This window comes from Oryzias latipes, chromosome 16 (assembly GCF_002234675.1).
Source record: "Oryzias latipes chromosome 16, ASM223467v1".
Lineage (NCBI taxonomy): Eukaryota > Metazoa > Chordata > Actinopteri > Beloniformes > Adrianichthyidae > Oryzias > Oryzias latipes.
In genome coordinates, this window is record NC_019874.2 from 22,215,607 (window position 1) to 22,240,944 (window position 25,338).

Consider the following 25,338-nt stretch of genomic DNA (forward strand, 5'->3'; position numbering starts at 1 on the left):
TTTTCTGTACCCTAACTCATGGAATCACATCACATGACATTCAGGAAATGATATCATTTTAACAAAAACAAATGCAGCCCTGTGGTTACTTTGGTTTAATCCAACAAAATCTGCATTTTGACTCACCCCTTACATCAGACATGCTTTCTCCAAAAGAGAAAGCATACAGTTTGTTTTATTGTGTCAGATGCTTCACCTCAGTTTGTCTTCTTTTCTTTTCTGTCACTGATGTGAGTCTAATAAAGAAAGGGGCAGAGTTGGTGAAAAATGAAAAAGAAGGAAAGGCATAACCTTATCTGATCTGACTTGTGACGCTTGCTTGTGCAAAATGAACTAAATCTTATTCTTTCTATAGGACATATACTTGTAGAAAGTTTACAGCCAAACAGTGTTAAACTTTCTACAGACAGTTTTGTAAGTTCAGTTTAGTACCCCCAGCTATGGCACCATCCTGAAAGAAATGTTTATTCAGGACAGGTTTAGGTTTGTCTCTGCACGCCTGACTGTTCCCTAATCCTGTCCTGCCCCCTCTTTCTTTTTGATTTGTTTTCCATTTTGTGCTTCCAGCCCTGCTGGCAGGTCACTCCTACGCTCCCTCACCAAGTAGCAAACAACATTCTTATGACCTGCTCCCAGCGGTTTCTGCACACGCACACTGCGCTCCAGCTTCTCGTCAGACCTAATTATGCTTTTTAAGATAGATACTGTATGTAGACACATGAAAAGCAGGAACTCACTCCTCCACTCGTAAGCCCCCTCCCCCCAAAAAGGTCAACATGTTCACTAAACCCAAATTATAAAGTACCTCAATGGATAAACAAAATATGATCCAAAGAAAAAGGCATTGTGCATCTTTTCTGCTTCTGTAGGGGTTATAGGCAGAAGAGCACCAAGACGCACAAGGCCTTTTTATTAAAACAAGAGTTTACTGTTGATCTGAAGCTGGGTAAACCCTGGTGGGCCTCACCACAGTAAGAATGCAGACGGACCATCCAGTGCACCACAGAGAAAATAAGGAAAAAGAATCAGAACTCAGTGAAGGCCATTTATTTTGATTTGAAAATGAAGTCCAAAGGGAAAAGTGGGACTTGAGAACAAGTTCGTTGACATTTTGAAGGCAAATAAAGTAGTGCTTTTTTGAAAAATTCACTTGACAATTATAGTTTTTGCTTTTCCCTGGTCAGTGTGCTGTGGTTTTATTTTCGCTCAAACCGACTGATGAATCACCTGAATAATGGTGAAAGGTTTGAACTGAGAAGATTTGAAGTTCAAATGCCATGACTCAACTTGAAGACCCACGAAATTAACTTTGTACGTCTGGTCATTCGAAAATTCTTTTGCAAATCCTAATGTCGACATTATCCGATTTATTTAGAAGACCACACCTATAGAATATAGTGAATTCCAATGTTCTTCGAGTCTGTATTAATTGGATGTGGTGCCTATGGTGATTGCACAAGCTTTGCTAAACGTGAAAACACTAATGATTTCAGAAAAAGAAACAGCAATTAGGTGACTTAAATATTCTGTGTTTGAATGTACATGTGCCCAAATAAGACCAACAAAATATGTTGAACAAGAGCGGATAATGGGAGGAAATGTTGATATGATATGTTATTATATTATTGTATTATTATAATATTGATTGATAGGATCTCATTTTTTTCTGGATAAGAAAAAAGGGGATTTGGAGCGTCACATTTACATGGTTGCTTGAAAAATCTGATAACTAAAGAAATTGGAAAATGATCTGTTATTAGGTGAGCATGTGAAAAGGTTCACTGCAGGGCAGATTGATAAACCCTCAGGAATGCACTTTAAAAAGCAATCTCAGATGTTTATATTTTTGAAATTCCCTGCTCAGCCAAACTGTCTTGGTCTTGATGAGCCTCTAAACACTGAATCATCACATAGGAAGTCTGCATTTTAATTGTAGACAGACACCCATATTTGCAAACAGCAATAATTTAAAAAAAAATCAATTGTTTGTTCAAATGTAACATAGTGTAAGCCTTTCTTGTTAAAGTTCTTAATTTTTTTGATAAAAGGTGTCATAATATTTTTACAAGTTTAAACACTATTAAACACTTCAAATAAGTTAAATCATCACAAATACTAAAGTTCACAAAAATGTGTTTACTTTTGTTTTTTTAGTAAAAGATTAAAACTGTAATAATGAGAAAATATGCTGAAGACAAATTGTTTTTTTTGCAAAATCTACCTAAAGAAAATCCTCCTTTAACACTTTAGATCCAAAGATAGTTTTCAAGGTAGAACCCTGGCTTTCTGCACTGACCTGTTACAGTAACAAACTGTACAGGCCTCCCAAATGTTTTATTGTTCTGCACACATCAGCTGACAACATCCTGACTCAGAAACAAGAATTAATTTTCTAAGAATTGAATTATTTTGTCTCTCAGTTTAGAAAAAAAACTTGGGGAAACAACATGACTGGCTGACAGAATTATGCTGTGTTAGGATGTTCTGAAAGCTTGAAACCATGAAAGTTCAAGTTTGGAAAAGTTCTGACAGTTTCAACCTTTCACTTTAATCTGACTCATATGATAACATGCTGTTCCAGAAGTTAAATCATCAAACCAAAAATAACTTTCCGGGGGTAACTTTAGGTCATAGCATCTACATCTGACTTTTCACACATTCTCCTGCCTTTTTTGTTTTTACTGTGTTACTTCTTTTTCAACTGTTTTAACCTTTTAGCTGTTGCTTTTATTGTTTTGAACATTTAATGTACTGCACCTTTTTTGACTGGGGTCCTTTTAAGGCACCACATAAATTAATAAAATGTAAACTTTTTTTCTTTTGTTGTTTTATTTCACTTCTTTTGCTGTGCTTTGTCTCCTTGTCCTTCTAAAGAAACATCTTCAAGGCACTATTAACACTACTACTACTACTACCACTACTTTCTGCAGTGTCAAAATGTTTAGTTTTTATTTTTGCATCAAAATATTTGAAAAAACATGACAAAAACAGATTCCTAAAGTTGGAAAGCTATAAATGTTTATTGAACTACCGAACTTAAAAAACTATACCAAGATGCATGTTTAATGATCTTTGAACTTAAAGATTGCACAGTTTGTGCTCTATGTGACACTAAAACAGGCTGCTGTGATTCTCAAATGATGTTTTTTGGGTAGAAAGCTGTTTCTTAAAGACACCATAGAAACAGTTTAGTCAGCACATGCTCTGTTTAGGACAGAAGACATTTGTCCAAAAACAAAAGACCAAGTCAGGTCAGTCTTCTAATCACTAAACAGACACTTTACCTGTCTGGGTTATCGCAGCATAATGTTATCATGTTCTCAGTCAAATTACCTCCACAGGCCTGGGACCTTTGTCCCCGAGTAAGTTTCGTCTTTACAGTACAACAAGGCCAAGTCCTAAAGGGCAAAGTTATTTACACATAGTTACTGATGGAATCAAACTCTGATCTGATGACACTACCAATAAAAAAAGATGTCATCTGACTGTATCATTGAACAAAAGTCTTCTTTTTAAGAGTTTTTTTTTCCTGAAAAGGGTCCATCAAAAGCAGAAAACATTACGTCTTTAACCCTTGTGCTATCTTAGATGACCCCACCCTTACATTGACGTGTTCTCCCTACCATGACAAAGGTGGATAAAGGTGGAAAGATTTCATGTAATCCATGAAAACCAGTGAGGTTTTACAAATCATTGAAGAAAAAGTGTCTAGTAGGTCTAGATGACCCAACTCCCAATGTTAAAGTGCCTGGAACACAAGGGTTAAACACAATCCTTGCCTTTGCATTTTTATTCCATTGTGAAGAGAACTTAGTAAAATAAATTAGATTAGATTTCAGCTCTTTCTTTGTGACTCTTGTATAATTTACATCTTTTTTTCACATCCTTCTTTCTAAATCAGTCTTTATAATGCTTCTTTTGAGAAGTGGGTTTGTATGGTGTCTGCATGCCAAAACATGAAAACACAAATGCACAGAGGAGCTTAACTATCTGCTAATCACATTCACGGCCTGCATGCACAGACAGACTGAGAGCATCAGCGAGGTGTGAATGCTTTTAGAGACATTTAAATGAAAAAGTCCACTTAAAAAGTTGTTGTCATTCTTTGGTGAATGTTTGAAAAGATTTGGTAACCAAGACAAGCAGCTATGTTATTGAAGCACAATTAGTTTTTTAAGAAGGGAGATCAAATTGCAAAAAAATAAAGCCAAATACAAAGTTTACCATAAAAAAATAAAATTAAAAAAAAACTTTATACATGTATATAAATTCAAGAACACTATGAAGATGTTTGTCATATCTTGATAAAGGTTTTGCTTTTAATTTATGCTGTTTTTTGATAATGCCTGATTTTTCCTATAAACCTTTTGTCCTAGAAGATGCTTGCAAACGTTTTCAGAAACATGTGACAGCAAGACTTGTTTTTCTGTCAGTTTGTTAAAAAAAAAGTGAGAAACTGGAGATTAGCGCTCCCACTTGTTGATGTTGTGTTCAGTCATGCGCTCTAACGGGGCAGCCAGGTGAGAGCGCGCGGCTCGTTGCGTGCAGACAAACGGGACTGTCCGGACATTCATCACCACGTGAACGCGCGCGCGCGCGCGGTCACCGCCCACCACCGCAACCCGCACGGCGGCAGCAGCAGCAGCCTCCAGGTTATAAAAGCCGTCAGCCACCGATCCGTGAGCACGGCTGAAGCTCGACCTCCCAGGTGTGTGACAGAGCTGAAGCAGCACCTCTGACTGCTTGGCTTACATGCTTTGTATTCGAGTATTACAGTAGATCAAACGATGGAGAAACCATCGTTTTTAATAATTGTTCTGTTTTTCACAGGTATCTCTCTGCTTAGCAACCATGAAGGCTGTAGCTCTGATCCTTGCCCTGGCAGTCATCACTGGTGAGTGTTCTCTCTCATTTGCAGCAAACAGGTTAAAAGTTGAACATGGAGTTTGCTCATCAATGTTCTCATGTTTCCATGACAGGCTGCAATGCCCGTGCTGTGCGCCAGGCCGAAACCTCCATGACCCGCGTGGAGGACAGCGTGGATCGCTTTTGGCAGTACATCCAAGGGCTGAGCAAGGATGCTCGTACAATTGTGGACACCCTAACTACCGGAGACATGAGACGAGAGTTGGAGTAAGTAAACATGATGCCATTTTCTCCTGCTTTTGCATAGTTTGTGTCACTGTTTACTGAACTTATGGTTTTCTTTTCTTCTAGGACCCTGATCACCGAAACCATGACTGAGGTGACAGAGTACAAAGAGAGTGTCCTGAGCAAGCTGGGACCCATCACCACAAGCACCAGTGGCCAGATGAATGAAGACCTTAAGCTTCTGATCAATAAGCTGCAGAAGGACATGACTGATGCTAAGGAGCGCAGTGCTGAATACCTAGGAGAACTCAACACCATGGTGACCATGAATACAGATGATGTTCGCAACCGCATCACTGCCTACACCAACAAGCTGAAGAAGCGTCTGACCAAAGACACAGAGGAGATCCGCGAGTAAGTCATACCCCCCCCCCCCAAAAAAAATCTGTCCCGTTTCTCATCAAAGTGAAACTTGAAATGGCTGTTCTTCTTTTAAGGGCCGTGGCCACCTACATGGGAGAGGTCCATTCCAGAGCTTCCCAGAACGCAGACTCCGTCAGGGTGCAAGTTGAGCCCTACATCACAGGAGCTGGTGACGCCGCCAGCAAGAAGCTGACCGACCTCGCTTCAGTCCTTGATGCCCAGGGTGACACCATCAGGACCCAGCTGGAGAGCAGCATGAGGGAGCTGCGCACCTCCATGGACACCAGGCTGGATGAGCTGACCGAGCTGATTGTGCCCTATGCCACCAAGATCCGCGAGCAGTTTGAGGAGGTCATGAGCAAGGTCAAGGATACCAACATTCAATAAAGACACTTGGGGTTTCTGAGGGTTAGAGAAAGAAACATGTTCACCACTGATTTCTATATACCTTGATGAAAGATGGGGTTCAAGTTACTGACCGTACATTGTTATGGATGAAGAGAGGGGATTGTGTACTTTCACCACTGCAAACCACTATTTTTTTACTCAAGATGAAATTGTTTGCTTTGCTTTTCTACTTAAATCACTGTAGCAACACCTGTTTTTTTTTTTACATTTTGCTGCTTGAACCACAGACTGGGATTCCAGTCCATTCCAACACTTTCATTTCAATCAATGCACTGACCACTGATGGCGCTGAACTGCCTTTCCTTCCGTTTCTTTAGAGTTTAGGAAAGGCCGACTTCCTGGGCTTTAATGCGCAGCGTTCTGTAAATGCACAACCTGTGACTGTTATGCATCAGACTGCTGAGTGAATAAAAACCTAAAAAAACAAACAAAAAAAAAACGTCTTCCGCTGTTTTCTTCTCTCCTGAAACCTAAAACACAAAAGATATTTATTATTTAGGACACGGCCCAGTTACGGTGTACACAACGCCCTGTGCACTCTTCTTAGCAGCACAGAAAAGAAAACCCCTGAAAAAATGGTTTTAGAACTTACACATGAGGTAAGTTCACTAAATTACCCCCCCCCCCCCCCCCCCAAAAGCCTCTACAGTGATACATTAGAATGATTCAATTAGGGCAAACAATCGTATTGATTATCACAGTAACTGCTGGAGCTGGGCCTTAAAGCATGAAGGTTCCACATGTCCATTTGCTCTCTGAAGCCATTATCGTGTGACGTAATATTTGCCCATTTCTCACTTATCCCAGGTAAAAATGGCCTGATGAAATTACCAGTCGGGTGATGCTGAACTACCAATCAGCACGAATGTTTGTCCCACGTTCATGAGTGGTCCCCCTCCTAATCCTGCACCCCACCTCCTTTACTTCAGTGCAGTGGAATGAGTGGGCCTGCTGGAGGTTTAGTCCCACCTTCTCCCTGTTTTCCACCCCTGCCCTCCTTGTTTTTTACTCTCCACCCCCTCAGCCTGCTTTTTCTCCAGTTGGGGCTTGTCAGGATCTGTGCTCAGATAACTTTTTCCTTGATCCCAGCAGCCTTCTGGGAACACTTTGTCCCACAGATTCAGTTATCCTCGGTGACAGTGTAACAGTTGAATCTTAATTTTCCATAACATTTCCATGCATGTCAGGACAAATATAGTCCTAAAGGTTTTGCCAAATGTTTCACCCAATTCTCTGGGTTTTTTTTAACTTAATACTGAATAAAGCATTTCACTGAAAGGTTGCGTCTCAATTTCTATTTGTTTGTAAAGTATTTAAGCTACAGATGTTGAATGCAAAGATGCACTTTTGTTGTTTTTGCTGTCAAACACAGCTGGATTCAGAGTCCAGCAGATGACACAATTTGCCCCCTGTTCGTCTCACCCCCCTTTTCGACCCCAGGTTGTGCAAAAGCTGCAGCTGTGCTTTCTTTAGTGCAAGTTTAAGTAAACTATACTGTATGTTCCCCAGAAAAGAAGATGTCCAAGGTTTCAGGAAAATAGTAATGTATCTGTGAAAAAAAGAAAATGAAGCTCTCTGTCAGGATGTCATTTTAAATTCAAACTCGTCTTGGATCAAATGAAAGTTATCGTGAAAGGACTGCAGATGAATCCAAAAGTCTTTTACAACATTTTCAGCCAAAACAAATTGTTGTTAATTTCGTAATAGAGCTTTTTTTCTGTGAAAATCCTACAGATTCTCAAAACATGTTTACCCTTAAATCTGTGTGAAGGGGTTCTGCTTGTGAGTTGAAGGAGTGACTATGACCTGATGTTTACCTCCTATAAAATTGCTCCATCGAGGATTTTTTTGTTCTGAACAGCCAAGTGAAACTCCTTACAGCCAGTTGTGTAAGAATTACTCATCATGGATGCGAGAAAACAGGAAGCATCCTGCTAGTTCAGCCCTTCTGCTCTGTCTGTTTCTATAGGCTGTTTGCACTTTGAATTCCCCTTTAATGCAACACTACCCCCCTCCTTTCTGAAAGATTTAGCAGATGCTAGATGGCCCACGACTGCAAGTAACCTCTGTACAGATGCCCCTGCTGGGATTTTACCCCTTCTCCCCTCTTTCCACCATTCCATTTTCTTCAGATCTGGCACACAGCATAGGTCACCACGGGGGCCTTGGCCAAACACACAAAAAACAGCTTTTATGTTAAGCTTGTTATTGAAAATTGGGAGCACACCAGACACACACTTTCCCACTCCATGCCTCCTGCAATTATTCAAGGGGAGCTTGCATGCATGCATGCAAGTGAAAGCCCGTGCATACACCCACGGTGCACTTATTACAAAAGAAACTGAGATTGAGCTTTTCAATAATAATATGTGAATGCTGAGGCATGCGAAGGCTCGTTTACCTCAATTGTAGGTTGTTCCCAACTGCGTTAGCACCTTTTAGGGCCAAGTCATCAGTAACAAATGGGCTTTTACCTATCTGAAAGTTGATATGTTGCATAATAAAGATCCGTCTGATGCAGATTTTGCGATTGAGCTCATTCTTTCATTCACTGAAGGGTTACTGCTGTGCTTTAAACTTTACTTTTTGTCTGCTGCAGGGTAAATGACAATTTGCTGTTTTGTCTGAGTTACTTCCCCTCTAAGAAAGGGAAGGCCTGGAAAACGCAGACATGTCGAAATAAATGTGGAAATAGAGCACTAAATTTAAAATGTAAAAAATCGGTTGCAGTTCACAAACTGTCAGTGCCTTCTGTCCCCAAAACAGAGCACACAAGGCAATGTGGAGAAATCAGGACAAATGTTTACTTGCAAACTATTTATTAACTTTAATCATGTGTTTGAACATTTGAAACAGTTTAAGGACAGAAATCCTGTTAAAATAAATAATAATTTATTTATTGTGTTAGCCCAAAATGTAATACTGTTTTGATTAGAATCAAATACTTTGAAAACCCAATGTAGCTTTTTTTAACCTTGTTAAAAAAATTTAGCGAAGTAAATGATGAAATATACATTTATTTCATATGTATACATATAAAAATGTTCTAAATAAACATCAGTTTTTATTTATATTTTGGTGAAATCTTTTAGTCCTATGGGCCAGTACTCATAGCTGATTTTGCTCTGTAGTTGTGGCTTCTGTACACTAAACCCTGTGCAAACATTTATTATAAAATGTTTGCTTATTTGACAAACTGTCAATTCTTGGCCAACATGGAGGTCCAAAGTAGCATCCAAACTGTGCTGTCTGTCATTCTATCAGGAGTGAACTCTGTTCTTCCATGTGACAACTCAGCTTATCTGTTTTGGATTTTTTTTATTTAAATAAAATAATTTTCACCTGTTGAGTGGTTGATAAATTGTAACTTGTGAGGGTATTTAAAATATTCTTTTCATCTTTCTTTGCGTCTGATTTTAATGCAACTAAATAGACGACTCTCATCAGCTCTGATCAATATTAAGGGGGGGAGGGGCACCTCAAGGCCAGCGCGTGTCTGGCTGATCCAAAAGTCCGCTTTGCGTCACCCTGTGAGGACAGGCAGGCTTATAAAGCGCAGCAACGCTCCACAACCGCACAACACTTCATTTTTTCCTTTTTCTTTTGTCGAGATCAACAGGTATGTTTCAACTTCTTTCTCTGTAAAAATGTAAATTTCTCTTTTTTAAATGAGTCACAGCTCAACTCTTGTGGATTAAAGCATGGTTATTTTGGTGCTTTGAAACATGACATTATGATTTGTAATGTTTTTATTTAGTATCTGAAGGGGGAAAAAACGTCTAAATATTGGTGCTGGTTTGACTGGATGGGGTCAGGAGCTGTCCAGTCATGGGTGGTGCTGACTCACCAGGGCGCGAGATCTGAAGCAAACATCAACTTTTTTCTTTTGTTTTCCAGTAAACCGACGTCAAAATGAGACTGTACCTCGCAGTTGCCGTACTGATGCTGGCCTTTGTGGCTTACACAGGTAAATGTTGTTTTTGCCTTTAAAATCGCTGCTTTACTCTTTCCATCTTGATTTCTGATTTTATTTTCTTTGTCTGCTGCTGTGATCTGCAGAGGCTCAGGATGGAGATCAGACCTACACTCAGCTAAAAGACCAGATCACAGAGTTTGGCAAGACTTTTGCTGAGAAGGCCAAAAACACATTTGAGACCATTCATAATAGTGAATTTGCAGAGACCACCAGGTAAGAGGAACCATGGAGACTTTTCCCCACACCCTGTCTTATAAACTTTACTTGACATTTTTATATATCTTTTTTTAACAGGAACTGGTTCACTTCAGCATTTGATAAGTTAAAGACCAAGTTTGAAGAGATAAACCAAAACAAGTAGATGTGGTTCCTTTGTCCATGCTGCTATCTGTTCTGCTCCACCAACCCTGCCAACCCTCCGCCCACCAGCTTTAGATACTGAAATGTTTCATGACATTGCACTGCACCTTGACGAGACGGCTAGCATGCCTGTCTGTGAACAATTATTGTTACTGTAATTTTCTGCAGGAGAAAAGAGGAATTCAAATAATTCTGGTAAAAAAAAATTCTGGCAACAAAATTGTTTGTCAGCAAACAAAATAAAATTCTTTATAAACCAGAAAATTGTTTGTAAGTTGATTTATTTTTGGTGTGTTGGGTGTTTCTGAAGACATGATTGAGCAAAGTTGACCTGAAGACTCATAATTTTAATAGAATATTGAGTGTTGGTTATAATATCACATATTTGCACACACATTTCAAATTTCTACTACACACTGAGAGCAAATACCACGGAGAAATGCAGATTAAAAGTCAAAATGAAAAAGAAAAGGTTGAGTAATGACCATCAGTTATGCGCAAAAATATCTAAAACAATATGACTGAAAGATGTAAGAAAAGATAAAGGCATCAAAAGCATAAAACATTTATAACGTATTGATTTTGGGGCTTGAACTAACAACAAAATATCTGTTGGTTCTCCTCAGATCTCATACTAGGGACACTTTAGAGTCAAAATGAATACACTTTAGTTTTTCTTTCACATTCATGATTCAGCTGTTTTCTGGAATGAATTGCTGCATTCACTGAAAATGCATAAATATGTACAAAAACATTTCCTTTATACAAAATGTAGTTACGAAAAAGTCTATAAGGGGAATAAAAAAACCTGCATATCAATAATCTTTATTTGTTTTAATGTGTAAATAAAATAGAAATATTCTATCAATACTACGGGATCCTACTAATTTTAATGATATGAAAGCAAATTTCTCATACATTTATGAAAGGTTTTGATTATTTATTTTTTTAATTTCGTGAAATCACTGATATCACTTTTTATGCAACTGGTCCTTTTTTTTACCTGTTTAATTGTTTACTTTTTATGTTGAGAAGTTTATTTCATATTCAAAAAACTTAAAGACAGAACCATCTGTATATTTAGAAATAATAGAAATAATGTAAATAAATCCAACATTTACTGTAACCATAGGTTTTTCTTTAATAAGAAAAAATAATGATTTAAGTAAATTCAATGCTGCAAAGTTTTTTTCCTTTTTTAATGTGAAAATAAAGTGAATCTAAATGCGACTGGTGGGACAAAAAGGTTGTTAAAAATCCTAATTCACCAATCCATCTTCTTAACCTGCTGTATCCCTGTCGGGGGCACAGGGTTGCTGGCGCACTTAACCCTTGTGCTATCATAGGCACTTTAACATTGTGAGTTGGGTCATTTAGACCCACTAGACAGTGCGATGAACCTTTTTTCTTCAATGATTTGTGATCTTCACTGGTGTCCATGGATTACATGAAATCTTTCCACCTTTATCCACCTTTGTCATGGTAGGGAGAACACGTCAATGCAAGGGTGGGGTCATCTAAGATAGCACAAGGGTTATAGACTTTTAGAGTCACCAGCTAACCTATGAAGGTGTTTTTGGATTGTGGTAGGAAGCCGGAATGCCTGGAGAAAACCCACACATGCACTGGGAGAATAATGACACTCCATACAGAAAGGCTCCAAGTCGGGATTTGAACCAGGGCCTTCTTGATGTTAGGTGAGACTACACCACCCCATAGCACTAAAACAAAGTCCTATTTATAAGAAGATAATTCTGTTTTCAAAGGTTTTGTGTCTGTTTAAAATGCTTTTTTTTAAAAGAAACATCTTACAGCAGCGTTTTATAACATTTGATTTATCAGCCATGATAAGTGCACATTTTTTATATACAAAGTAATTTATATCAAAACTAAACACAGTTAATGACATTTTCAAACTTGTCCCCCTTTTTTTCCCCCAAAGACTGTTAAGTGACATGTAAAGTAATGGATTTTATTTGTATTAATGGCAGATGTCAAAGGTCAGTTGCCAGCATGGCCTAAGATAAAGTCTCTGTTTATGATAAGTTAATGATCCACAGCTGTTCTGGTTCAACGGAACCAAAGTCAGTGAAGAGAACAGGGCAACAGAGGTCAGCAGCTCAGGCACAAAGGCCATGAATGAAACCCTTCAGGAGTACTTTCACTCTAAGGAAAAGTTGTACGTAAAAGCCACATTTATCTTTAGAGATTCTGATCATTCAATTAATGTATGCATTTGAAAATCTGACAATGTTTCCTTTTTTATTAAATGCTAGAACAACATAACCTTTTAGAAAACATATTCGGAAGGGAATAGTGATTACAAGAGGCTGTATAAAAATGTCAGACTGAGATTTTATTCCGAATTTTTTTTTTTTTGAAGATCCAAGTTAAAATATCATGGACTCTAATCTCAGCAGTTGTGTAAACTGGTTTCATGCGGAACAAGTAGTGTGAAAAAAGAACTACCGACAAAATTAAATCAGTTGTGGTGGACTCTGCCCGTGGAATCATTCTGTTTGACTGAAAACATTTATCTGCTTGAACTCAGGCTCTACCAAATAACATGTCTCTGCTCTGAGACTTTGACTGGTCTGTACACATTTCAGTTGGCTGCTGTTAGGTCTGTAAACCAAAGGGCACATGGACATTCACTGACCTCATTCAGTGTCCTAGAAATGATGTGACACCTTTCCAGATATAAAAATCACAAACTACAAGTGTGTGAATCTCACAGTTTCATGTCTTCTAAAGTTCATAGACTCATAGACTCATAGACATGCTTGGACATTTCCTGTCAAATGTTGTTGTTTTTCATGACCAAAATAAGAGACTTTTGCTTGAGGAGGGACGGATAAATGGGACCCTTCTACCTGGAAAGAAGCAGGGCCTGTTTTGCAGTTTTTATCTGTGTTTTGGCACTAAAACAACCTGACTAATGACCAACGTTCACTCGGCAAATACAAATAAAGTGGTCTGATAATACTTGACTTATTTAGTTTCTGTTGACCAGAGCCAGATGCAATGGTAAAATGCTTCTGTCTCCGTTTGCTTTTTTTTAATATACATATATCACATGAAATCAGTAGTTATTGTATTTCTCTACAAATTTTAAGAGCGACATTAAAAAAAAACATATAAAATGCTCAGCTATTGCGCTGAAAAAGTTGTTATTGCACTTTAGATTTAGAGAAATGCTGTGATAACTCAGAAAATATCGAATTTTCATGCTGCCTCTCTTTTGGACAGATGGACTTTAAGGTGTTGGCACTTGTTATAATCCTAATGCAAGGTTTGCTTTGGCATCATTCTTCTCTGCATCCTTAATATCACGTTTTCTAAACTGAAGATCTTGCTTTAATGAACTGAAACTTGTTTTGGTCCACAGCATGCATGCCAGCTTTGGCCCAGACTCCAACAGAACAACCTGACTCTCCAGGAATACTAAGGAGGCTGGCAGAAAGAGCCAGGTATTCCAAAGCATGGCGTTCCTCTTTTGTGCTAACTTTTCAGTGATTTCTGTCTTTTTGTAACACATATATATTTATATCATTTTTTTTGTCTTTTTTCATTTTCTTAGGCAAGCCAAGGCTAAATTTCAGGGTCTTGGGGAGACGGCACTTGGCTTCGCTGGTGCTTATTATGAAGATCACATCCAGCCAGTGACTGACAGTTATGTGGAGTGGGCCTCTAATGTCAGAAGTTCCCTGCAGGAGAGAATTCAGACAGCTGTGGAAAATTACATGCCATTTAGAAATTGATCAACCCATCTGACCCAAAAACAATGTAAAAGTAAACATTGAAATGAAAGGCTGCTGCTTCTTGTGTCTTGATGTTTATTTTAAATGTGTAATTTTGTAAAATAAAGAAGAATCTGATTAAAATGTAAGGAACATATTTTGCCTCTTCATTGAATCCTATGGTGAACCATTTAGAGAATTAAATGAGATGTTAACTGATCCATCTGTTTCTTAAAACCTTTTTTCATTTGAAGATTGAACATGGCCAGGAAGAAAGAACAATATTTAGGTGAGAAAACTAGAAAATGGGTAAAAAAGTTTAAAAAAATAGTTCATTGTGCGCTGTGCAGCCTCTCTCAAGATAAGAGGATGAAAGGTGAAGAGTCAGAGTTCAAAAAACTCTGTCCAGACAGGTCCTGTGAGATCAGACTCCAATCTCTGAACAGACAGCGTTTTGTTCGCCGTTAAAGACAAGAATGCTGATTGGAACGGGTTGGTCTAATCAACCTTATCTCCTGCTATGACTGACACAAGACCAGCGTTACAACCTCTTTAAAGTGTCACTATTGCGACAGATGTGCACCGGGGCGCTTTGTGAACACATATTTTATGCATTATCAGGGGGTTTCGAGTGCATCTCGCCATATGAAGTAAGATAAAAGTACATTTCAGGAGAATTGCACAACAACTAATTCCTACATCCACATGTGCGCTGTATGTTCATCCACGCTGAACTTTGTTTAGGTGCAGGCGTGTGTGTGCGTGCATGCAAGTATGTGCATGGAAGTGCGTGTATGGTCACCAGATGACGTTTGTTTGCAGTCCCCTGCTATATCACCCTGTCCAGATGTGAGCTGTGGGTTACAGACAACTCACTGCCAGAGAAGACTGTCACTTCTTGGGTCTGGTCATCCAGCACATCAGGTAATCATCAATGCAGCAGCTCTTACTGCAAATTAGTTTAAAATAGATTACTTCAAATTATATGTTTTTTGTTTTTTTTTTCAAATTTGATGATCTGATGTTTCTTTCTTTCAGTCATGAACGCAAAATACATCCTGGCCCTCGTCTTGGCTCTGCAGGGTAAGGAAACTGATCACTGCCATTTTTACAAAAAAAGATTTGACTTGTAAGCACTTAAAAACCTGAGATTGAAAACCTGCTGTTGGGAAGAATACGCACAATTATTGGTATAAAAGTTGCCAAAATATCAGGTTTTGAAGCTGATGACTTTTTTTCAGCAATGAAGAATTTATTGCAGCAACAAACTGGTCTATGCTGAGATGCAAATAGTGTTTTGACAAAAAAATCTTCTTTATCTCATGAACATTTTTGAAAAACTCCTATTTGCATCATTCCAGTCTCCATGAGCCTGTGTGAGATTCCTGCACCATCTCCGGAGCTCCAGAGCAAATATGACTCAATGAAATCCACATTCATCAAAAGACTGGAGAACGCTTACAAAAAACTTCAGGATGCCGTCAGTACAAGCGAGCAGGGACAGGTCACCAAGGAGCTGGTTGACAGCGTGCACAACCGGCCTGAGTTTCAAGCCGTCGTCAAGGTCGCCTCGTAAGTGTTGAAGTGTTGAAATTTATCACCGCTAAAGAAGAAAAAAGCAAGCAGATTTGAATGATTCATATAAAATGCAGCAAAACATTAGAAAGGAACGCAATCGCATATAAGAATGCTCCTTTAAAAGATGTTTTCCTGTTAAGATGGGCAGGAGTTTTACTGTAAGAGCCCAACTGCTTCTGATTTTTTTGAAAAATACTTGTCCTCTCTGTCGCACAGTGGACTGGGCTCAGAAGCAGCTCCCATAGTGGACCGGGCCCGTTCATCTCTGTTGGGTTTGTACGAACAGTACCTGCGCCCCCACGTTGGTGAGTCCTTGAGCTCCGGCATCGACCACATCAAGATCTACCTGGATCAGGTCATGCCCGCCGAGTGAAGAAGATCACCTGGACAAGAAAAGAAGCCCTTTGTTAAATGATAGTTCATAGAATTTAGACCACTTTAGACAAAGAAGAGCGAAGCACGATGCAAACAAGATTTCTGTCCACTTTATTTTTAAATCAAGATCCTCACCAAGTCATGCTGAGTCATGCTGAGCATGGCATGTCAACACCAGTTCTGCACGTGCAGTGTTTTGTTGGATACACTAACCCAAAGACCATGTGTCTGTGTATGTATGTACCTTTATGTGTTCAATAAAAGAAATTGACATTCACTTGGAAATCTGCTTTCTCATCAAGACACACACACACCACAATACAGTTAGGATCCAAACGTATCTTTAAGTCGCCAAAGTGCTTTGGATGTAAAGAGATTTTATGAGTTTAAAAATTCCGTCCTTTTTAATGAAACTAGACATGTACATTTCAACAGATGCATTATCTTGAAACCTTAACTGAAATATTTTGTTCATTTGGTTTAGTAATAAAGTAAAATATCAATCCTTTTAATAAGAAGGAAATAAAATAAATAGAGAAAAACAACATTATAGTGAAAGCCTAGGAATCTACTTGATAATTAGGCTGCCAGCTGATGCTTGCAACACCATCTGCAGGTTTGGGGACTTTTCGCTCCCATTTCATGCAAACGTTTTTTCCGATGACTGTTCTTTTCTCTCTGCAGAGCAAACAAATATTTTTGCAAAAGCAAGACAACACAAACATTACACTCATGAGTGCTCTGTAATCTTTTTGGATTATTGGGAGTTGTGTGGCGCTTCAGGTCTTCAGGTTCACTGATAACTAAACAATGGCTGCGATTGAATCCCAAATCCTCTGACTGTTTCGACTCTGCTGCAGGCCGCAGCTGTGCCCCGTCTGACCCCAGAGCTAAGGTCACAGGCGACCTGACACGTGAAGCTGGACCACATGATCAGCTGGGCTTTCAGAATTGGACAGAAAAGTCTCAGCTTTTACACGTGTCATTAAAAGTGCACCACGTTTCTTCAAAAATCTGCATAATATATTCAAAATAAATGAATGGATTGATTAACTGGTTTCATGCTATGAAATGTAGCTTTATAAATATTTTCAGTTGATCATACATCCACAGTTATTTAACTAACTGCTCTATTTGTGTGTTTCTGCTCTTTTTGCTGTAAAAAACACATTAAAATTTGACATTAAGGAAGTACTTCTCTCTACACCGCTGAATGGTTTAAGGTCATTTTATTGCAGCAGTGACAGAAAATGAAAAACATCTTTCTGAACAATAATCGAACAAAAGGCTGTTCAAAGAATAAAATATCCTGGAAAAACTGCTAGTCAAAACTACCTTTTTTCTTGTGGTGTACTCTAGCTCAAGTGTGGCACCAAAAAAATGTGGTAAATAAAAAGGTCACAGGTCAACAAATGAGATGCAGAACACAGAGTTGTACAGAGTCAGGATCAATTTAGAATTACGGCTCCTCCAAACAACTATAATTGCGGGCTTGGGGGGTGAGAGCCCCTCATTAGCCCCTGCAGGGATGTGTCCACAGACAAAAGACAGAAGACTCTAGATGGGATACAACCCACTGACCTTGTTGTTCAGTGGCAAACGTTCTCTGTTGCTCATTAACCAGGTCCAAAATATTTACTGTTAGTTTCTGACCACACTGTCAGGTCCCTAAAAGCAAAACAATAAAACAAAATAACTTATTTTAACCATTTTTACGATGTAATACTATAGTCTTTTGGAATCATTGTATTACGGAAAAAAACAACTTTTCTACAGAAAGCTGGAATATGTTTAAAAGACACAAATTTGTCGAACAAACCAAAGTGTTTTGCAACCGGAATAAGGACTGATGACGTGTTCGCTGCACTCCTGACTTGTGATCTTTAGGGACTTAGACCCGTTATGGTGTGGCCTGAACACATCAGACCCATTGTGCAATCAACAAATTCCTTCTTACAGAGGTGTGGGCTGCCATAGGAAATACTCCTGAACTAATCAATGAGAAAGAAGTCACTGCAGTCCTAAAAAAATGCGGTAGATTTCGGGTTAGCGTGTTAGGAAGACACTCATATCTGGTGCCCATCTTCAGCTTATGTGCTTTTCCAAACTACACAGCACCTGCCTACAGCAGATTCATTTTATGGAGACACAGTGACACACTTCTCCTGCAATCATACATCACAGGTTTATCTCCCCCAGAGTGCACTTTGGCTCTGAGAGCTACAAGTCAACACATTTACACTCCTATATAAGCAGGTCGGGCCAGCTCTGCCTTCAACTCTGTTCTCCTTTCACTGACATTTCTATAACAGGAACTGTAAGTATCCAGAGCTTTTTTTGTTCATTTATTGAATGAATTAGATTGCAGCTAAGAAACAGTATCATGGATGATCTCAATGTTGTTGTTTTTTAAGGATGAGATAGAATGTACTACAACTATAATTTTAGATTTACAATTGCAGAAATACAAAATGATTACATTTGAAAATGTTGGGAATAACATGATGATAAAACATGATGTTATATGAGTTGAGTAGCACATGACAATGTCTCACCCTAGTGGATAGAAAGAGGTAACGTTTGTGTTTCTCTTTATTCACAGATAAGAAACAGCATGAATAAGCTGCTGGTCCTTTCTGTGCTTGTTGCACTTCTGGCTCTTAGTAAGTTAATTTACTGATTTAATTTCTATTGATGTTAATTGTATTACAATAAAAACACTACAGTCCAGAGCTGGGAATTCCTAACTTTTTTTTGTTTATTTGGGGATTTTGTTAGTTGTTGGGCCCCTTCACTCTTCCTGCAAACGATTCATTGACCTGTTTTTGTGTGTGTGAAATCTTTGGAACTTTGCATTGTTGTTTAACCTCCCCTGCTAAATAATAATAATAATAATAATAAATAATTATAATAATAACAATAATAACAATAATAATAATAATAATAATAATAATAATAATAATAATAATAATAATAATAATAAGTAAAAACTTAAAGTATCCCCTTTTGACCTCATTTTTTGTGCAGGTGCTGAAAGCTTCCGACTCCCCAGAGAGACTGAGGAGGAACAGGGCTCTCTGACTAAAATCACAGACACCATCAAGTCCTACTACAGCAATGCTGTCGACACAGTCTCTGGATATGTGGACAGCATCAAAGGCCTGAAGCTGGAGGAGAAAGCAAAGTAGGAGCAGAGGAATGAACACAGCATGAAGAAAAGTTTCTGTTGAGAGCTGATGTCATGTCTGTGTCTGCAGGAATCTTTACTCGGACACAACCAACATTGTGAGCACGTACGCCGGCATCGTGCAAGACCAACTCTACCACTTTTTCCACCACTAGGTACACAACAAAACAACAAACGCGCAACTTCAGTTGACCTTTTTGACAAGAAGCAGATGAGAGGCTGACATAGCATTTGAAATGATGAACTTCTTTAGCTCTATAGACAAAAAAGGTTTGAGTTTCCTCATCTGAAAGCCTCAAAATTTGTCAAGAACAGGATGGAACTGATGGTGCAAACAATCCCATTGTCCAGCAGAGAAATGCCTTTTGGGGTTGGGAGAAGGAAAAGATCGGAATAGAGAAAAATATTGCAAATAACTTTATTCTCCATCACCACCTGGGACTATTCCCGCTTCCCAAAAGTTGACTTAAGTAACCATTCTCCCACTGAATGAGTATTAATATTTGTGTCATATCTTTAAATAAAATATTTATACAAAAATCGCGTCTCTGGTTAATTTTTTTTTCATAGCTTGCTGAAGTGTCCGATATCTTTTCAATTAATGTACAGAACGTGTTAATTTGAATCAACAGTAGGATTTTCATCTGCTGAAGCAGAGGACCAGGCGCCTCGGTTGTACTTAATAATGGATGAATATGTAACAAACAATAAGCAGGAGCAGAACTTTGGACGCTGATGAAGCAACAGCAGCTCCACATTTGTTTTTTTTACTACTCCAATGAAAACTGATGCAAGTAGATGATTGTATTGTTTCTAGATGTTGAAGTAAAACAAAAAAATGTATTTGCCTTCATATTTTTTGTTCATTGTGTCAAAAAAAAATTATGTCAGGGGAATTGTATGAATAATCTTCATGTTTCGTCCTTGAACTGCTACAGATTAACTTATGTTGGTAATATACAGCTACACATTTAAAGCTTCATCTGTAACAACAAGCAAAATGGAAGTCGTTTTAAAATATTTTAACTTTATTACACGAGGAGCAGTGGCTCAGGCAGTTGAGCAGGTCGTCCAATGATCAAAGGGTCTGCGGTTCGATCCCCGTTCTCCCAGTCATCTGTCGTTGTGTCCCTGGGCAAGACACTTCACCCTCCCTCCCTCCAGTGCGGCTCCACTGGTGTGTGAATGTGAATGTCCCGGTGATGGTCACAGGGGTCATAGGTGCGAACTGGCAGCCACGCTTCTGTCAGTCTGCCCCAGGGCAGCTGTGGCTACAATAGTAGCTGACCGTCACTGAGTATGAATGAGGAGTGAATGAATGACGGACACATTGTTAGCGCTCTGGAAAAGGGCAGATAAATCCACTTTGCAAATACATACTAAAACAAATTGCTTAACCCTTGTGCCATCTTAGATGACCCCACCCTTGCATTGACGTGTTCTCTCTACCATGACAAAGGTGGATAAAGGTGGAAAGATTTCATGTAATCCATGGACACCAGTGAAGATCACAAATCATTGAAGAAAAAAGGTTCAGAGCACTGTCTAGTGGGTCTAGATGACCCAACTCCAAATGTTAAAGTGCCTAGGATAGCACAAGGGTTACATAGACTGGAAGCTTACTTTGTGTGTAAAAATATCTGGATTTATAAACACACAGTAACATAGTCACAGTTTAAGTGTATAGGTCAGTGGTACATGAGACTGTTTAATGAAAACTTTTGCTTTACTTGCCACAATAAACTTGAAACTGAATAAAAAAAAAATGCCTAAAGGAAATGGAAATGATTAACCATCACATTGATAAAGAAAACCCTTTGCCTTTTATCTTTTGGAAATTTATGTAACACTTCTAAATATATATCATTAGAGATTAAATATTAACTTTATAGGAAGTTGGAGTAATGTTCCAACTGCTATCTTCTTTCCCAATCGATTCCACTAACTCACCTGAACCTTAATCCATTTCCTGTGCCTGAGACGTGGTTATTGCCTTTGGAATACTGTCAGGACAAAAGAAATGTTCAAGCATTTTGGCTTAAAGAGACCCAAAAAGGTTTAAAAATGTTCAAAATAAATTATTGTATAGCTAAAAAAGGGGAAACCTATGAATAATTAATTAAATGAATTAACAAAAAAATCAATAAAAAAAAAACAAGTGACCCAAATAACATGATCAATATCAATTTCAGGTTCTGAGATTGAAAACAAAATGTTCATATAAAGAAGGTGTGTCAGTCATGAGGAACATCATCATGAGATGGTGAATGTATCTGATAAGATCATTACAAAGGTTAAGACTGTGCGGGAAATTATGGCAAATAGCAATTAAACCGTCTGTTCCTCCCAGTGTTCTAAAAAAAAAGAAAAGAAGAAGAAAAGGTTGCAGGTATAAAACTGGCTGATGTATTTGGGCCACGTCGAGTTGCTGCAACAAAAAGAAACCATAAAAAGAAGATGAATCTTCTGCTTCTGACTGTGATTTTGGGGCTTGCTGGTAGGTAATTAAAACCTATGCTTTCCTCAGATCAGAGGAAATTTAGAACAGATGTTAATAGATTATGTTTTGTTTTGAATATCTAGGAGCATTACCCCTGAAGGAAAGCAAAGAGTGCAGACCTCACTCCCGACCGTGGCATGTCCTTCTGCGTGGTGACAAGAAATCATGCAGTGGAGCTCTCATTGATCAAAGATGGATAGTTACCTCCTATGACTGTGCCACCACGTAAGTACGATTTTAAGGAATTTCGTCATTTAGGTAACCCTAAAAAATATCTTAATTTTAATTTATTTATAGGTGTGAATGTGAGAGTGAATGGATGTGTGATTGAGGATATTCTACCCTGCGACAGACTGGCGACCAGTCCAGGGTATCCCTTGCCTACGCCCAAGTGGCCGGGATAGGCTCCGGCAACCCCGTGACCCCGAAAGGGGAAAAACGGTCAAGAAGATGAATGAATGATGAATTAATTTAGTGTACTTAGTGAGTCAACTTTTAAGTTGTGACCAAGCTTGGCTCAGACTTTCATAACTTGGTTGAACATGGTCATTACCCTCCCAGCAAATTAATCATTTTTAAAAGGTCACAAACCCGCAAGCTTCCTGCATTTTCACATCATAGGCTTCATCAACATCAGTTTTGTTGCTGACATTGCAAAAATAGACTTCTAGAATTACTGATTTGAAATCAGTTTGTTGGTGTTGGTATGTCTCTGCCTGAGGCTGCAGAATCTAAGCTCTATTAAATCTGTATCACCCCTCTGTCCTTCACAGTCCCTACACCACGATTGCAACTCTGGGGGAGCATGATCTGACGGTGGAGGAAGCAACAGAGCAGCACATCGTTGTTTCTGATGTGATCCAACACGAGCCTTACCGCTCACCTCTCCACAGCCTCACCCTGATGAGGCTGAGCGAGCCCGTCCGCCTCACGCCATACGTGCAGCCCATTCCACTGCCCAGCCGCTGTGCCCTGCCTGGAGAGATCTGCTCTGTCAGTGGTTGGGGCAGCACTAACTCAAGTCACTGTAAGTGGACGTGCAGGATTTTTTTTGTCAATTTAACAGCTCATTAACTTGTCAGCACACCAGTAGTTTCCATAACTTCAGGATGACCCATGTTTCATAGCCTTAGTCTTCAATTCCCTCCAGATCTTTCAGGTTTTACCGCAACATTATGCTGTTAGTGTCCACTAACAAGAATTTTATGAAACAGGCTTCACTTTTGGGATAAACATATACAGATTAATAAAAATACATTTTGAAAAAAAAAATCTAAAAAGGCATCTTTATTTGAATTATTTGTAATAGTAATATATTTAATATAAATGAAAAAAATATCTTTGTTTGTTCCTATTTACAAAAATCAAGCATAAATATAAATAAAACTACAACTTTATTTAAACAAGCCGATTTGTGTGTCCACAAACTAAATCTAACCTAGTATTTTGTCTATTTTTCTTTTTGATCAAATTATTGTCACTCATATGAAACACAATGGCTTATTTCACCACAATCTAGACAAAAGTATTGGACAAAATTGTGAGTTTATGCATCACAGTCTGATCTGAAGCATGAAGGCCAGCCCTTTTAGTTTCAAAGGCTGCAATCTTAAAAACTGTCCAGCAGAGGGAGCCATATCTTCCTACAAAAGGGAAGTTTGCTTAAAGAAACCTTTCATAACTGATCTTTGAAATCGTGATTTTTTTTAACCTGGATTTCTTGAAATATTTCTGGGAATAAAACAATTTCTTCAGTTTTTAGCGCCCTCCGCTAGAAACACATCTATTGAGCCACCTCTCATGAATCCACTTAAGCTACTACAGAAAACAAATTAGTTTAGTTTAACTAACATCAACTTAAATGTAGTACAGCTAAGGTTTAACGCTTTATGGTGTTTTTCTTATATATTGCTTTTCATACAACTATGACCTTGTGCCTTGTTGTGCAGACGCATCCACTGCACAGGGGGAAAAAAAGGAATTGGAAGTTTGGGATTGAACCCTGTTTTCAGCATGACTCAGGCAATTGCTGGACTCAGCAGGGAGAAATCTAAGTGCAACAAAGCTCATTAGTATTCCGGTCCGTGTAGCTCTACAAAGCCTGAGTATGTAATTCAATCATGACCTTCTTTGATAATTTCAGAAAGCCGTGCCAATTCACACAGTTGACGATGGGGACTAATTAAAAGTGATGAAACTAAAAAAAGTGAATTTAAGCTTGAAGTTTCAGTTTTTTTGACCTTCCGATTCACAGCAAGAATTAACATAAAAAAGAGAGCTTAGAATAATTTTCAGTCTGAAAAATAGTAAACATTAATGATCACATATTTTAATTATGGCCTGTTTCTTTTTAGCAAACAACAGTCCACGGCTGAAGTGCATCACTGTCCCTGTTGTGGATGATCAGACTTGTGTGGAAACCTTTCCGGAGTACCTGTACTGGGGTAACATGGTGTGTGCAGGCCAAAATGATACGGATAACTGCCTGGTGAGTATGGTCTTAAGGAGATGCAATAAAGGTGTTTTTTTTTTAATTGGCTGCATTGAAATCGTTTTATTGTGTCGTCTACTCTGCAGAGTGACACAAGCACTGTGATGGTGTGTGATGGGCAGCTCCAGGGTCTGAAATGGTTCGACCACGGCTGCAGAGACCCGGCTCACCCTACAGTCTATACCGAGATGTGCAAGTACAATGGATGGATCAAAAGCATGATGGAAAACTATGCTCCGACTTTTACAACCACACTGAAGACCACATTAAGCTCCCAAAAAGCACATGGGCATTAAGTACAAATCAAGACTTTACTGCGATTATTAAAGCTATTAAATAATATTAATAATAATAATGTGCTTAACAGTCTTGCCTTTGTCTTTCATTCAGCACAAACTGTGTAATGGGAAAAAGAAGAGGACAGTAAGAAAGTGTGCAATTGGTCAAGTTTAGTATAAAGTGAAAAGCATTTTTCCAGTAGAAATCAAACAAATATTTGAAATATGTAAAAGGGGCACTGAAAAGAACAGTTTTTGCTTAGTGTAGATCCTCTTCAGAATTCATCAGGGATTGAAAGGATCAGTTATTTATGGTTTAAGCAAATATTCGATATTTAAAACAGGATTTATTTTGATTGAGTTTGATTGAGATTTTTTCCACAAGGACTCGTAAATCCAACCAACGTTCCAGTCATACTTGACTGTCGTCGCGCCGTCCACTCCAACTGTAGATTCACCTGTGGAACAGTGGAGTCCACTGGGCAAATACAGTGAAATAACAAGGGTGGGCTGATAGTTATTTTTTTTATCCAATTTTTAATCCTGGGGCTCCCAGGATCAAAGAGCGACAACAGCCATCGAGACAATGTTCTTCAAAAGTCCTTTGATCTGCTGGTGTTTAAGCGCCGTGACTGTTATTAATTGGTTTTGAGAAAGCATGATATGCAAAAAAAGGCATTATCATGCAAATGTGTTATATTAGTGATTAAGTGCTCCAAAGATCTGTCACATTTAGTCCAAATCTTCAAGACAATGGCTCAAACTACAACCCCCAGTTGGTGTACATCAGTCATATTCAGGTCAGATTTTGTAATGATGGTTGTAGTTTTTGAATTACAAGCCTGGAAACAAAGTTTCTTTATTAGCTTCCATAGTTTTGTTCGAAATAAAGTATTGCCAAGACTTAATGAGATTTAAAAAAAATAAAAAA

General features: G+C 38.5%; 5 protein-coding genes and 1 long non-coding RNA gene across 7 annotated transcripts; all 6 read left to right on the forward strand.

Moving 5' to 3' along the window:
• Window positions 1-4,616: 4,616 nt before the first annotated feature.
• On the forward strand, window positions 4,617-6,361 carry LOC101161673 (apolipoprotein Eb). Its single transcript, XM_004078252.4, has 5 exons — window positions 4,617-4,708; window positions 4,831-4,894; window positions 4,980-5,133; window positions 5,218-5,505; window positions 5,589-6,361. The coding sequence occupies exons 2-5, from the start codon at window positions 4,852-4,854 to the stop codon at window positions 5,899-5,901; spliced, it is 798 nt and encodes a 265-aa protein (XP_004078300.1). The 5' UTR covers window positions 4,617-4,708; window positions 4,831-4,851; the 3' UTR covers window positions 5,902-6,361.
• A 3,053-nt stretch (window positions 6,362-9,414) lies between these two features.
• Window positions 9,415-10,522, forward strand: LOC101162068 (apolipoprotein C-I). The gene is made up of 4 exons (XM_020710293.2): window positions 9,415-9,541; window positions 9,820-9,889; window positions 9,982-10,111; window positions 10,193-10,522. The coding sequence occupies exons 2-4, from the start codon at window positions 9,835-9,837 to the stop codon at window positions 10,257-10,259; spliced, it is 252 nt and encodes an 83-aa protein (XP_020565952.1). The 5' UTR covers window positions 9,415-9,541; window positions 9,820-9,834; the 3' UTR covers window positions 10,260-10,522.
• Window positions 10,523-13,057: 2,535 nt separating this feature from the next.
• On the forward strand, window positions 13,058-14,153 carry LOC101162473. Of its 2 annotated transcripts, XM_020710291.2 has the most exons (4): window positions 13,058-13,285; window positions 13,508-13,550; window positions 13,647-13,728; window positions 13,839-14,153. In XM_020710291.2, exons 1-4 carry the CDS (start codon window positions 13,283-13,285, stop codon window positions 14,017-14,019), a joined length of 309 nt encoding a protein of 102 aa, XP_020565950.1. In that variant the 5' UTR covers window positions 13,058-13,282; the 3' UTR covers window positions 14,020-14,153. The 2 variants fall into 2 exon arrangements, with proteins under 2 accessions (XP_020565950.1, XP_023820360.1); XM_023964592.1 differs by lacking the exon at window positions 13,058-13,285 and having other exon boundaries at window positions 13,301-13,550.
• A 306-nt stretch (window positions 14,154-14,459) lies between these two features.
• LOC101163028 lies at window positions 14,460-16,228 on the forward strand. Its single transcript, XM_020710290.1, has 5 exons — window positions 14,460-14,490; window positions 14,821-14,922; window positions 15,037-15,081; window positions 15,360-15,570; window positions 15,793-16,228. Exons 1-5 carry the CDS (start codon window positions 14,475-14,477, stop codon window positions 15,947-15,949), a joined length of 531 nt encoding a protein of 176 aa, XP_020565949.1. The 5' UTR covers window positions 14,460-14,474; the 3' UTR covers window positions 15,950-16,228.
• Window positions 16,229-17,989: 1,761 nt separating this feature from the next.
• Window positions 17,990-19,678, forward strand: LOC101163604. The gene is made up of 4 exons (XR_002874981.1): window positions 17,990-18,268; window positions 18,554-18,614; window positions 18,979-19,135; window positions 19,209-19,678. It is a non-coding gene; the product is annotated as an uncharacterized LOC101163604 (long non-coding RNA).
• A 1,841-nt stretch (window positions 19,679-21,519) lies between these two features.
• On the forward strand, window positions 21,520-25,338 carry LOC101163846 (trypsinogen-like protein 3). Its single transcript, XM_004078262.4, has 5 exons — window positions 21,520-21,635; window positions 21,722-21,863; window positions 22,412-22,665; window positions 23,993-24,126; window positions 24,216-25,338. Exons 1-5 carry the CDS (start codon window positions 21,596-21,598, stop codon window positions 24,423-24,425), a joined length of 780 nt encoding a protein of 259 aa, XP_004078310.1. The 5' UTR covers window positions 21,520-21,595; the 3' UTR covers window positions 24,426-25,338.

Excerpts from the sequence above, each read along its gene's own strand:
- LOC101161673 (XM_004078252.4), top strand. The coding sequence starts at position 4,852 with ATGAAGGCTGTAGCTCTGATCCTTGCCCTGGCAGTCATCACTG. Across the intron at positions 4,895-4,979 it reads TGCCCTGGCAGTCATCACTG|GCTGCAATGCCCGTGCTGTG; the intron begins GTGAGTGTTCTC and ends TTTCCATGACAG. Across the intron at positions 5,506-5,588 it reads GACACAGAGGAGATCCGCGA|GGCCGTGGCCACCTACATGG; the intron begins GTAAGTCATACC and ends TCTTCTTTTAAG.
- LOC101162068 (XM_020710293.2), top strand. The coding sequence starts at position 9,835 with ATGAGACTGTACCTCGCAGTTGCCGTACTGATGCTGGCCTTTGTGGCT. Across the intron at positions 9,890-9,981 it reads GGCCTTTGTGGCTTACACAG|AGGCTCAGGATGGAGATCAG; the intron begins GTAAATGTTGTT and ends TGTGATCTGCAG. Across the intron at positions 10,112-10,192 it reads GAATTTGCAGAGACCACCAG|GAACTGGTTCACTTCAGCAT; the intron begins GTAAGAGGAACC and ends TTTTTTTAACAG.
- LOC101162473 (XM_020710291.2), top strand. Across the intron at positions 13,551-13,646 it reads TGTTATAATCCTAATGCAAG|CATGCATGCCAGCTTTGGCC; the intron begins GTTTGCTTTGGC and ends TTTGGTCCACAG. Across the intron at positions 13,729-13,838 it reads AGGCTGGCAGAAAGAGCCAG|GCAAGCCAAGGCTAAATTTC; the intron begins GTATTCCAAAGC and ends TCATTTTCTTAG.
- LOC101163028 (XM_020710290.1), top strand. Across the intron at positions 14,923-15,036 it reads CTGGTCATCCAGCACATCAG|TCATGAACGCAAAATACATC; the intron begins GTAATCATCAAT and ends TCTTTCTTTCAG. Across the intron at positions 15,571-15,792 it reads GCCGTCGTCAAGGTCGCCTC|TGGACTGGGCTCAGAAGCAG; the intron begins GTAAGTGTTGAA and ends TCTGTCGCACAG.
- LOC101163846 (XM_004078262.4), top strand. The coding sequence starts at position 21,596 with ATGAATCTTCTGCTTCTGACTGTGATTTTGGGGCTTGCTG. Across the intron at positions 21,636-21,721 it reads TGTGATTTTGGGGCTTGCTG|GAGCATTACCCCTGAAGGAA; the intron begins GTAGGTAATTAA and ends TTGAATATCTAG. Across the intron at positions 21,864-22,411 it reads TCCTATGACTGTGCCACCAC|TCCCTACACCACGATTGCAA; the intron begins GTAAGTACGATT and ends TGTCCTTCACAG.